General features: G+C 37.3%; 1 protein-coding gene across 3 annotated transcripts in view; it reads right to left on the bottom strand.

The window, feature by feature from the left end:
- The window catches only part of UBE2K (ubiquitin conjugating enzyme E2 K), a 38,106-nt gene that overhangs the window by 14,521 nt on the left and 9,968 nt on the right, over positions 1 to 13,617 (bottom strand). For 2 of the 3 annotated variants that reach the window (XM_035326246.1, XM_035326245.1), the window contains 3 exons: positions 7,780 to 7,873; positions 2,688 to 2,746; positions 33 to 115 (listed from right to left, as the gene is read on the bottom strand). In XM_035326246.1, coding sequence (XP_035182137.1) covers positions 33 to 115; positions 2,688 to 2,746; positions 7,780 to 7,873 — 236 coding nt within the window. Of the gene's footprint in view, positions 1 to 32; positions 116 to 2,687; positions 2,747 to 7,779; positions 7,874 to 10,205; positions 10,242 to 13,617 lie in introns of those variants that run through there. The other variant, XM_035326247.1, reaches the window with a different exon arrangement.

The raw sequence follows: 13,617 nt of genomic DNA on the forward strand, positions 1-13,617 counted from the left end.
TTTTGCATATTTAAGCCTGTAGGGAATCTTACCATTGATCTTTCAGTATATCCAAACAAATGGCCCCAGTAACTGAGCTAATATTAGGATGCCATATTTTGGTGATAAACCGCACCTAAAACACAAGAAAATTAAAAAAATAAAAGTAAAAATAAAATGGTTATTACATACAGTATATTAAGTAAACATTTAAAATGCATCATTTCTAATCATATTATGAAGAAATACTAATTTAGGAAAGATCAAGCTAAAAACAGAACAAAGACATAAGGTACGACATTTCAGGTGGTTTGCAAGTCCAACACAGCCTTGCTTTACTCAGAAATGGATGACTGCTCATTTGAGTACACCAAAATCATCCCCAGCTGTTTTCCTAGATGGTTTTTCACATGGGCACATCCTCACACCACGAAGTCATTTTGAAATACCTTCCAGCACTACCAATGTTTCAACAACAGACGGTTATATACAGATGTAGATCTTCCAATATTGTTGAATTAGCTTAACCACTGGAAAGTCTGCTCAATTAATGCAGTGAAACAGGTCCCTGAACCCAAGATGTAGACATTGGATCTCACCATTCAGCTAAATTGCTGATAGCTACAGAAGTTAGAAGAATTTCCTTGGTGAGCACTACTACTTTTACAACTATCCAGTCCTGTTATCCCTATGCACAGTGCTCTTCCACAAACCAAACACTAGCTAGATTATTTTTCTTTGCTGTTGGAAGGATCTAGGCTCAGCACTCACTCATTGATCATGTCCACATTTTAAGCACTGAAAAGTTTATTCATGCTTATAAAGCATGCATTAAAAATCATTTTTAATTTTAAGGACACTGAGAAAGTAGCATTTTATTTTAGAATTCTCATAAAGCAAAGCTGTCCTCTGAAAGGAACGTATACAAACCTGTGATTACCTATAGAATTTTCTTCTTCATTCTCTTCAAACCTCTTAAGTTGCATTTTAACTGCTTCCTACTGACTTTCACCTGTCTCTGTTTTTCCCATCTGTATCTCCTAATCCCAAACCCTTGTCAAACATTTTATGAATGGCACAGATTTTCCTTCATCTTTTACCCCAATCTGAAAGCAAGTGACCAACAGAGAACACACCATTTGTCAAATACTACTGCAAAATACTGTACACACAGGGCTATGATAAAATCAAATACACAAAATGGTGTACAAATACTGAGGCGATACAATTCTGCTTTCCAGGACAGAAACTGAGATCATGTCTGCTGAGCCTCTGACTGACTACCTCAACTCTGAAAAAAAAAAAAAAAAAAAAACACACACACACAAAAAACACAAAACAAAACCCATCATGTAAATTCTGGGTATTTTCTCACAGTGAATGCAGGTTAACAATGGCTGTCAAACCACATTCTGAACAAGATAAAGAAATCTTTCAGATGAAAGGCAGGGCTAGACACAAGCAAAAAGGCCTCCAATTCATAAATTCCTACTCCAGAAAAAGCAGTACTATCCTACAGTGCACTGAGTTCCTAACAGCTATCCATAAGCCTTGGCAATGAGCACCAAGCCCTAAAGCAGCAATTAAACCACAGTCCATAGACCCATCTTTCAGGGTGTATGGCCACTTTCAGCCCTCCTTATTTTAGCTCCCACCAAAACACATGCAGATGAAAGAACTGAAACCAGACTTTTCAGTAAGAAGAACTATGTGTTTCACTCCAGACTCAAGGAAGTCACTCAAAGGACAAGAGCTAAGAACTACTGACACCTCTCCCCTCCTCCTCTTCCCTAGTTCCTTCTCAGTGTTACACTAGAGTAAAAAAAAAAAAAAAAATCAGGATGTAGGACACATTCTTAAATCAAAGAAATCTTTCAGACTTAGCCAGAAAGCCAATCAAGAAGCTGTTAGACAGCTGTAAGATAACTCAGGAGTCTGCTGACTCATCATAAGCCCCTGAAGAAGGGTACAGGAATATAAAAATCACAGCTGCACACAGCTGGAAAAGAACACTATCCTGATCTAGTTAAGATGGAAGCAAAGACAAATTGAAAATACCAGAGAGACACAAGAAAGGTTTGTTAAAATTGGAAGTGCACTAAGTTCCAGAAACATGCGAGTAAATTTAAACATTTTTCACATATCTTATCCTTGTGCACTTATGTATTCCTTCTGTAGAGTTGCAATAAGATCATATTATTTCTATTAGTCCTTCAAGTAATACAACAACTGCATGTCTAGCTGCATTTAATTATTTCTAGAAACTTGGCAGGTTAAACCCAAGACTTTACCAAATATAGCTTATGGAGTCCAAGGAATTAAAAGAATAAACAACCATCTAATACAGCACTTCTTCAGTGATTCTGAGGCGTGGCTGGCAGAAATCAATACTCTCTACATCAAGCAGAATTATCTGAAGACTGTATCTTGCCAAAAAGAAATTACAGGAGGCCAATAAACCGCTGCCCAGAATTTACCAGCTTGCACTCTTAAGAATAATCAGAGTATTTCTGACTGAATAGTTTAGTTGCACATCTGACTGAACAGGCATACATCCTGCATGATTTCTACCTAGAGAAGACAGCCCCAACATCTGTCTAGAGGAACAGAAGGTAAGTACTACAAAGATACACACACAAGCAAATAAATAAGAATACTCAAAAACAACTTGTTAGACAAATTATTTTACCAAAATATGTTTATATTACCTTAGGAGGATTAAATGGATATGTTTCTGGAATTTTTATCTCTAGTTGATATCTTCCACCTTCAAAAGACAAAACATGGTAGAAATTAAACCAGCGTATTAATCAAGCTTAGTCTTATGTTGGCGAAGCCCACATTTCTAAATGCAGAGCTTTTCACGTAATTACATTTACTCAGAAGTATTACCTAGAAGATACTTCCAGATTTCACATACTTTATAAATGAATATAAACAAAATCTAATAAAGTCATATTGGTTATGCAAATCAGAATCTATATTTATTAGGTATACTGAGTGTGTGCATTCACCTATAGTTACTTATTTCCAAAATTATAACTTGCACATTCTATATAAGTAAAATACACCAAAATACAAAACAATATCCCCAAGACTAATACCAAATGAAAAGCCATGGAAGTGGACAGGGTAAATATGAAACATTATTTTGACTCTCTCCTGATGCCTCATACCTACTAACAAGGTTGATTATTTTCCCCCTCCAAATTACACAGTTGTAATTAATTATATTTCATTTTAAGCTTTCCAGACCTCAGAATGTTGAAGGATGCCATCTAAGAAAAGTTACCATACTTCGGAAGAAAGGAAGTTCCGATGCTACTTAAAGTATGTTCTAATGTTACTATTTGAAGACGGTAACTACATTCCAATTCTGCACTTTTACACTCTAGCACTATTAACATAGTTTGTAGAATTAAGAGCATGTAATAAAGAATAACATGAGCTTTGAGGATGGAATCTTATACTGCCCTTTTCTGAACTTTTTTTTTTTTCCATCTCCCTTTACTATATCATTACCTAAGTCTATTTCAATTACAGCCTTGTTAACATTCAAGTTTTCTATCAATACTTCTGTCTTCTGGAGCAATCTCAAACTCTCTCTGCCTACTCACTCAAGATTATTTGCTAGGCAGCAGTTTAACGATGAAAAGCACAGACTATAACAAAACAGATACAGCAATTTAGACATTAGTTTTTATAGAAACTGAAAGCATTGCTCCTCACTTGCTATTTTTTCCCCATTCTACCTCTATTTGTTCTGAAAGAAACTATCTCCTTAAATAGACTTTGTTACAATTCATAAGTTTGGGTGAATTCAAGTATTTGCAATCACTTTCCTTTAGGATTTCAAGAGTTTTCCTCTTCAACAGCTCTATACAAAACCAGCTCTCAAGTAGTCTTAATAAGGCAGTGAGGTCCACATGCAGGAAAAAAAACTTCAACGAACACTGAACAGGTAAAGCCTATGGCACCTTTTTAATCTGTGCCAAAATACATATTGAAAGGTACTAACACCTCTCACTTTTTAAATATATTTAACTCTAAATACAGTACACTTGAAACTGCTTGGTGTGAGTTTGGCATTTTACGCTGCCTGCTACAAGTGTTTTTTCATCACTTGATTCGAGGGTAACTCCAAAAGATTTAGAAGAGCATACAACAGAATAAAGGCCAATAAGCCCAAAATTATCATAGTTAATTTCTAAATTGATTGCTTGTCTTCACTTACGAGACGGCACAGGCGAACTACTTTTGAAGACACTTAATATTTACAAACCTTAAATTTGCTTTTTCTTTTGTTTGAATCAAAGTACAATTCAGCAGCAATTTTCCCGAAGAAACAGACCAATTCAACTGCTGCTGGATTACAGACGTTCATCAATCCCTGTTATGATTTTACTGCCGTGCCATTTTGTAATGCAATGTAATACCTAGCCTTGGATATTATTGTTTCTTTTGCTTGCTATTAAAATTTGCCTGTAAAAGACAGTCTATTGCAGCCTTCTCCATAATAGACTATTTGGCTGCCAAAATTTTCCAGCTGGAATGTACAGCTCCAGAAGATTTTAAAACTGCAAGGAGCAATGAGTTGGCAATATTACTTATTAAGTATGTTGCTGTGCATTGAAGTTTACAGTTAAATATATGGGCTTGAAGACCAAACAAACTGAACAAATCTGGACAATGTTTCATTTCCTCAATACTATATTTAATATGCAAGTGAACAACATACAAACTTCCGTATCCTGGTATTTCTGATTTACTTTTTTTTTTAAAAAAAAAAAAGAAAGTGAGCATGCATTCGTATGACTTTTATTAATTTAATACTTGAGACCAAATTAGCCACTAATGAAGAACATTCCTTCTGTACTCCTACTGGAAAGGACATCTCACAATAGAATTAGAGTGAGTTTTAATAATTTTCCTTGAAGTAATGTCCTACTATAAATTCCACAATTACTGCGGTTCACATGCAAACTTGGTTTGAAATTAATACCTTTGTTACAGAATGTTTAAAACTTTGATTATCAAAAAGCTCTTGAATTCCAGTAAAACGCAGCAGCTATTAACATAGACTTTTAGCATCTATTAATGTTGACTTTTAAAGGTCCTCTCTCCAAGCGGGTGTTTTAACACGGAATGCAACAGCATTTAACATTTTGAAAATTGATCAGTATCAGTTGACAACACTTACAGAAAAATAAAAGCTGTAAATTTGTCAAAAACAGATTGCACTCTGCCTCTCAGCCATACTTAGGCCGATGTCCCAGCATGGCCTGTAAAAGAATTCTGTAGCTGCAGTTTGTTTTCAGATACCCCATCAGTTGTAGTCAGTGACAAATATTATTGTTCTTTCACTTCACAACAGCCCTAGAACTCCCTCCTGTATCAGGGAATTGTCTGACATGAATGGCTGTGCTAGCTTTTCTCCATTAAGTACTTGTTGTGTCGTTCAGACCACAGACAACAGGAAATCATCTACTAATTATGCAGCATGCATTACTGCTTTAGTCATAAAATGTAAACTACACACACTGGAAAGCCCTTGGTTTTATGCATTTATTTCCTTATGTAATTACAAAGTTACAGAAATATTAACATTCCAAAGTAAAGTACACAAATGTCAGGGAACACAGGGATTTGGGTTGACAGAAACTAATTTTGCCCTTTGGGGCATATGCCTTGCAGACTGAAGTATAGGGTCACGCTGTTTTCCATAGTACCCCTTCCACAATGTATTTAACAATTCTCCCTTACTCCCCAGAAAAAGGGATCCTTTCATCTTCATCACTGAACATAAGAGTACGTATGTATGCATGCAAGTATGCCTGTGTGCATTTCACATGAACAAATTCAGCATTAAATATGTAATGCTGGCTTTCATTAGCAGGATATGCCAAACACAGTGCTCAGCTTTTGAAATTTTGGCCTAGCTGCATTACATGGGCTAAGAATTCAGGTTTCAATGGCTGTCTGCAAAACTTTTTACTCTCTTCATGAGCCGCTATAAAGTTTTTTAATTTTGTGACACAATACATTTTTCTGTCCAATAACCCTTAATACATTTTTCAAAAAAGGCCCATTTATAAACCAACGTAATGCTGACCTGGAGGGGAAAAAATTGCAAGCCATCATATACCTATTCACCCCAGGAGTATGAACTATGAGGAAAACAAAACCAAAAAAGAAACCCCTACAATTCAGATGTATCCTAGTCATAGTACCCAATTACTTCATTTTGTAATCTTACAATCTGTAAATAAGATTTGGTATTACAAGACCAATTTTATTTTCAAGAGAACTACTCCACAAAGCAGGATTCACTTCCAGGTGGGTTTACCAGAAGGATCACGTATTTTAGATCCACAGCATAATTCTCCTTTTAAATTGAAAGCACATGTTATAACCAGAAGAAATTATCTTCTTTCCAGACATTATCTTCTGTCAACTAAACCCTAGTGACCGATGAGCTAAGGCTATGGAGGTATGAGAGAAGGGAACCATCGTTACTTGCTTGACAGCAGAGGGGACTCAAGTTCTGGAGGGGAGCAGCCCTACATTACAGACACTTCCATTTTTCTACACTCTCCTCCCAGACTCAGCTTGTCCTTTGTTCGGTCCTAGCACGCAGAAGTGTTGGGAAACCCTACTCTCAGTCCCTTACTGTTGTGGATGCAATTCCAAGAGGATTCCTTCTCAGTGAAGCCGCGATGAGGATTTTCATCAGCAGCCACTAGAGGTTTTGAGTGCATGTACACCTATACCAACAACAATTTTCAAATACTTTCCCCAATTGATTACAATTTACCTTTTAGACCAGTGACAAACAGCCTGTGTCTGATCCCTAGGCAATATTCAAATCTCAATCTTAGCTTCGAAGCACAGAGCAACTGAAAACTTGGAAAATTGTTTTAATCTTCAAAATAATTTGTCTCTAACATTCAGTAAACAAAACTATCAAGGAAAGTTTAGCTAAAAATTCAAATTGAAATAGACGGGCATGGGAAATTTGGATAAAATACCATTTAAAAGTAAATAAATCTTTTAAAAGCTACCATTGTTTGTCATCAAGGAACTTTAACAAAAGGTGTCTCTGCCAGCTCAGTAGGTATTACACACAAACAGAACATTCACAGTTATAAGCACTATTGCGTAAATCGCCATCTCAGAAGCTAAGAGCACATACCTGATCAGTTTAAGGTTTTTTGTTTTTAAATGTGTTAAATTAACTCTTTTTTTTTTTTAGACTGAAGAGACAGAGATGAATGACTACTGATACCAGCTTTTAACAAACTAGAAAGTCAATAAGGTAATTTTTGAAGCTGGCTCCCGCTCCAGTATGAATTAAGTACTGGGACCCATGGATGCCTGAGATTAATCCCAGATTTAACTTGCAATGGCATCTCTCAGACAGGATAACACAACAGATTTTTGAATGACCACCACAGAAATGAACGTATAGTTACACTGGACTGTGAAACTTAGTTTCTTGATGGTAAGACATCTAAAATTTTTAAAAACGTAAACAAAGTCAGCATTACACCAGTCATACTGCACAGCTTATACCTGTAAACTAACCTTTGATATTGGACAGTCTGTCCTGCTGTAGAACAGATGCATCTTCAGGCAACAGAGAAGTTAAACTTTAAGCTTGAAAAAATGTTTCAGTTCTATTTTAAAAATAATTAGATTTTAAAACAACTCTACATTTTAATGCTGTAAATTAATTTACAAACAACGCATCTCATGACACATGAAGTACACAATGACTGCATACACAAAAACATTACTTGCCTTCATATGGTGTGTCCGGAGGTCCTGCTATTTCTCCTCTTAATTCTGTAAAATTCTCATCTACAAGATCTACTTTAATTTGATTTTTGCTCGTCTTAAAAATAAACAGAGAAACAAAAGAGTCGTAAGTAAGCATTTGACACACAGATCTCCCCCAAAATATACTTTAAAGTTTAGAGTCATTTTCATTTTTTAGTTCAGTAACCTAAAGTGGATGGCTATCTTTCAGCTGGAGTTTTCCTCCATTAAAAGACAGTTTGTGAAGCATTAGAAAATTCATTATCATTTGTACTATCACTAAAATAAGCAAAACAACCCAGCAAAGCTAAAGCTATTTTCATTGGTCACATTTAAAAAGGCAGTGCAATCTGTCAAATTAGCTATGAATTCTAAATTATTCTAAAACTGCATTGACTTAATCACATATTGCTTTTTTCTCGTTTAGAGCTATGAAAATAATAATAGACATATCTGTCACTTCCACTGGGATACAGAAAGACTTCCCCAAATGGAGCGCTCACTATTTTTTAACAATATCATGAACTACACAGAATATTGTAGCCTTGTTTAAGATCATGTTTATCTTTAATAGTTACATGTAAGGTACTATTTTATTTATACACTTGAATTTCATTGTCACCTCCTCAGCATTTTCACACCCCATACCAACTTGCCTACAAAATAAAAACACTGGATTTTGATACTGAAAAGTAGTTTCTGGAAAACATATGTTTTTTCAGAAGTGTGTAGCCAGAGCTATACATTCCATTGAATTTGCCTTCCAAATCCGGAGAGCAGCATTAATGAAATTCATACAGATCCTTCAGGCAGTAACTTTTTTTTTTGGACACTGTGAAGCAAAATTTCTTTTTAGAGAGAGACACTATGAAGGTTTTTATTTTTAGAGGCATGTTCTTGAAGGTTTGTTCTGTATAATCCTGTATACCATGCTCACTGAATACATCAGGGATTTCCTGAATTGAACATTGTTTTCTTAAAAACCTTTGTGCCACCTTCCCAGGCCATTACAATGTGAAGCTGATGGTTACTATCAGCTGGTTCCTAGACCTGCCAGTGATGCGAGCTATTAAGGGTGCAGAATTCACCAAGGAACAGCTTTAGACATTATCTCTAACCCATTTCCCTTCTATAAACATGCTAGAGATTCAGTCCCTCCCACCAAAAAAGGTGCGCCTTTCACCTTTCAGACCACAATTGCTCCCAGTTATAAAATATATATATTTTTAAATCAAGTTAAGTAATAGTTTCACCATGTAAAGGATCCAAATGCAAGTTACAACAAGTTAATGCAGTGATGATTTGCGAGCTTTTTACATATCTAGTGACACAAATTTTCTTTTAAACTTGGGTGAAAACCCCTTAACCCACATGAAGGAGGAAGCACCTGCAATTGCATAGTTGAGGACAAGCAAAAGCACACTTCAAAAAACAAGAGAGTCAACCACAATACAAATTAAAAACGCACCATGCACCTCCAAAATGGAAAGTCTGTATTTTGCAACGGGATTTTTACTTTTTTAAACTTGTATATATATTTTTATTTTAAACTCAGCATCAGGTCCCGTGTCATCTCGTGTGACCTTAGCTAAGACACCAGAGAGGGGAAGGATGCTATTAATGGAACTGATGAAATAATAGTCCTTCATTTTTAAGTTTTCCGATTGGCTCTTTTCTGCTACTGTTCACAGAGGTTGCCTGACCAGAGATCAACCAAAAGAGTTTTCTTTGAAGGACCCTTCAAAAGCTTTGTCTCCGTAATACTGAGCAGCAGAAGGGCAAACTGCCCCCAGAAAGCCAGGCACTGCCACAGACTCTGAACCCCAAATCAATCACAGGTAACCCATGCCTCTTGCAAGCTTTCCAAGATTCCCCCCCCCCCGCCCTTTATTTTTTAACTCCATCACTATTTTAATTGGCAGGTCACCGCACAAACTCACAACTGCTAAAAGCTTCCTCAAATACAGATTTAGGCAAAAATTACAATCTATTAACACCCACCCATTTCTGTGACAGCATTCTTTCCCAACTAAAACAAGTTTCATTACCTCTAGTATTTACTCCTCTTGTTATATTTATAACAATTTCCTTTTTCAGCCTTCATTTCGCTGTAAGCAAGCTGAAATTAATTTCCCTGTGTAGAGGAATTCAGTAAAGTTTCAGAATCAGTGCTGTGCACACTTTGTTACACTCACTGAAAACACATCACGGCCAGTATACCCTAAAAGCCCATTTGCCTTCTTCCATGGCAGCATGGCACAAGGCTGAGATCAAGCGTGAGAGTCCCAGTTACAGTTACCTCCTCTTCAGTGTCTGCACTATGCCATCAGAGGTGCTGTCCCTACTTCCCAGGAAAGCACATTGGTTTAGATAACCACTACAGTTAGTTAACAGGTCACTAAAGCTACCTGCTCAGGTCCTGCAATCATTCTAACATCCGCTGGTTTCTCCGGCTGTCAACTGCTAAGCTGTTGTCAGCTGCAACTGGTAAGCTCCAAGTTTACAGCAGGACTTGTTGTTCTTTGCAAGTAAGCCCACAATTACGCATCTTGAGGACTGAAGCAAGAGCAAAAGGGGTGAATGTCAATGACACAATCTACAGTCAACCCATGCTACTATTTAATTTCCTACTTTATATTTTTACTTTTCTTCAGTGTTTTCTTTAAGACCTTGCACACTGACATAGCAGCTTGGCTACCCACCTTCATCTTCCATCCCAGTTAGCACCACGCCAGCCACTTCCCCACAACCAGCCCCTCTTGACTGAGGCACGTGGTAGAAAAGAGCAACCCAATACTAACCCTGCGATCCATTCTTCCCAGCCGGCAAGCCCAGACCACCCCCATGAGATGGTGAGCTTACTGTGATAGCTGTGGCTGCTCCTCGGTGTGCAGCCTTGAAGAACAGCGGGCTGCATTACACCATCGGAGCGTACAGAGCAATTTAGTTTGGGGATCGTGCTTGCCCCCCATATAACCAATGTTTCTTCAGCTATGTAAATAGAAATGCAATTTCCTACTATTCGAGGAGACTTTTCAAGGTGCAACTCAGCTTGACCTTGCCAATTCTTGCTGTTTGGTACATCCCTCGAGTAATAACTAATATTTAACTGTACTGAAGCGATTATTAAGCCAATTAAATCTGGAGTGTTTTCCTACAATATTTCCCTTTAATGAGGATCACATAGGATAAAATTACTTCATTTTAGAAGCTCTAACAGAATAAATCCCTGGCCTCCAGCACCATCATCAGAACTGTCTCTAGAAAACTACCAACAGCAGCATTCTGTCCAGTGCTCCAAAAATGTGCCTCTGATACCACCACAACCACCTTAGCTGCACAATTTCTAAACCAACCTGTGATCACACAAGACAAGCTGGTTTTCCAGAAGCAATTCTCCTACCAAGACCTTATTGCTTGCCACGTCATGTCCAAAATAGCACCACCTCCTGTTGATTCAGTAGCAATTTGGTGACTAAATCACTGGGCTAACAATTCCTGAGATATCTGAGCCATGCCATCACTAGCAGCATTTATTTCCTTAGTCCAGAGAAGTTAAGTTCCATAATTACATAATTCCCACCCGTATTTCCTGCCAAGATGAAAATGCTCCGTCCACACCAAAATCTTCTTCTAGGAACCTACAAGCCCAATGCTGTACCAGCAGAACTTCCCACCATCTCATTTGAAAATGACTTTGATCAAGACCGACAATAAATAAGAAAAAGGAGTGTTAAAGCAACACATACAGTGCATGGTGCCATTTCCTTATTTTTTTTTTCCCTTTGTATTCTAGTCAGATTAGGAATAGCCTCTTTTTTTCTCCCCCTTCTTTAAATGCCTCCCCTGCTTCACACTAGTGCTCTAGTTGAGAGGCTTTTCTTTTCAGCCCACCCTAGCTGGTGAGACTCTGTATGCACTGCTATAGTCACATTTACCCAATTCTGTCCTGGCTGTGTGGAAATTAAACCCAAGTACGGAGTGAGGGTGAAAAGTCAGGGAAGATTCATGTAAACTTTTAACCATCACAAAAACATTCTCTCTAAAAGGAAACTCAAAGGAATCAATCACTCCTGAGGAGTCATTCTGCAAACATCTCCCAAAGACTGGGCATTAAATCACACTTATCATAGCAGCTATTGATTTCTAACACTTTGACATGTCTTTGCCTGCCCTTAAAAAAATGCACAAGAATTACACTGTAGAGTCTTATTATCTGAATACCTTCCTTGTATAGGACACACAATCCATTCCAGCAGAAACCTTGAAGAGTAAATCCTGCCACGGGAAGACTTCTCAGTACTGTCTTCTGTAATCTATTAAACTGCTTTTGAAGAGTAGCTCTGTACCTTCTAACATTCCTCTCAGCAGACAAGAGCCCTGTTCTTTGTATTCACCATGATCTACAAGCATTAACAAGGAGTCCCTCAGATGGCTTTCTGCTTTCTGAACCTAATCCGTCCTTTCTCCTGAGCCTTCCATGCAATCTCCTCTCTTCTCCATTTTTTTTCCATCCTTTATTTGCACATTATTTACAGCCAACTATCCTCTTTATTAGTCAAACACTTCCACTCAAAAATCTGAAAGTTTCCTTCACAAAAGATTAAATGAAAAAAAAAAGCCAAGACAAAACAGTAACATATCGACACAGGAACATGTTAATGCAAGATTATAAAAACTGCACTGTTGTTCTGTACATTTCTTTCCCACATAAAATATTATTTAACACACCACAAAAACAAGAAAATAACCCCCCCCCAAATATCTCCATGTCAGTCATAGCTACAAAACACAAACTTAATAAGGGAGGATGATGGCATACAGCTAAGAAATTTTGTGTGGGGTTATACTAGAACCAACCGGCTCTACTTACTCTCACCATGACATTACCTTAACATTAGACCTTTGATTCCTGCATAAAAAGTTTGCTCCATACAAATATAACAATTCAAATTCTCCACTAGGTATCATTATTAACAGTAATAACTTCAAAAATGAAAACAAGTTCATTCTTATCCTGTTATCCACAAGTTTACAAGGCACTGGTAAAGTATTCAAATTAATTTGTCATAGTTGCCAAGTTATTTCCTTACTTTAAAAAAAAAAAAAAAAACAATAGCATTAGCTCTCTCAACTTACAGTCCAGTGATTCAGCTGAGACTCTCTTCTCCTATGCGCCAGATTTTTTGAATTGAAAATTCAAATGCTCACCTCTTGTGCTACTAAGAATTCAACTCACCAGCCTCCCTTTTCACCTCCCTGGCTTTCCTTCTTTGCAAACCATGAGTTTATCTTCTTTACCCTTTGCTCTCCCAGAGCAGCTCAGGGTAAGCACATCACATCCAGTTAGCTCACCCTTAGGCAAGAAATGGGAAAATAGCAGAAATGCAGAATGCATCACTTTACTAGAAAGCAAACCAAAGCACAAGGCACTACGCTGCAGCAAAATGGCAAATCCTACTTCAGAAATGTTGGGCTTCGTGCAAAAACATTTCTTTTTTACCCCAGTCACCACCTCTAAAGAACTACAAAGCACGAAGCAATAGTTCAATACCTTGGAAGTATTTCTTCAGACTCACTCCAGCTTAAAAGCTGGAATGAAGTACATCTCCAGAGCCCTAAAACACCTGAAGCTTGTTATTGTTAAGAAAAGTCTCATATAACTCATAGCCATGACTGTGACAATTATCTGTACTGCACAATCAGCTGAGATCAGTAGATCACATTTGCATTCTCAGGAAGAGCTGCTGACCTTAAAAGCATAGAGCAACGCAGAATCATAGAATCATAGAATCATAGAATCATAGAATCATAGAATCA

The sequence above is a fragment of the Oxyura jamaicensis genome, chromosome 4 (assembly GCF_011077185.1).
Source record: "Oxyura jamaicensis isolate SHBP4307 breed ruddy duck chromosome 4, BPBGC_Ojam_1.0, whole genome shotgun sequence".
Taxonomy (NCBI): domain Eukaryota; kingdom Metazoa; phylum Chordata; class Aves; order Anseriformes; family Anatidae; genus Oxyura; species Oxyura jamaicensis.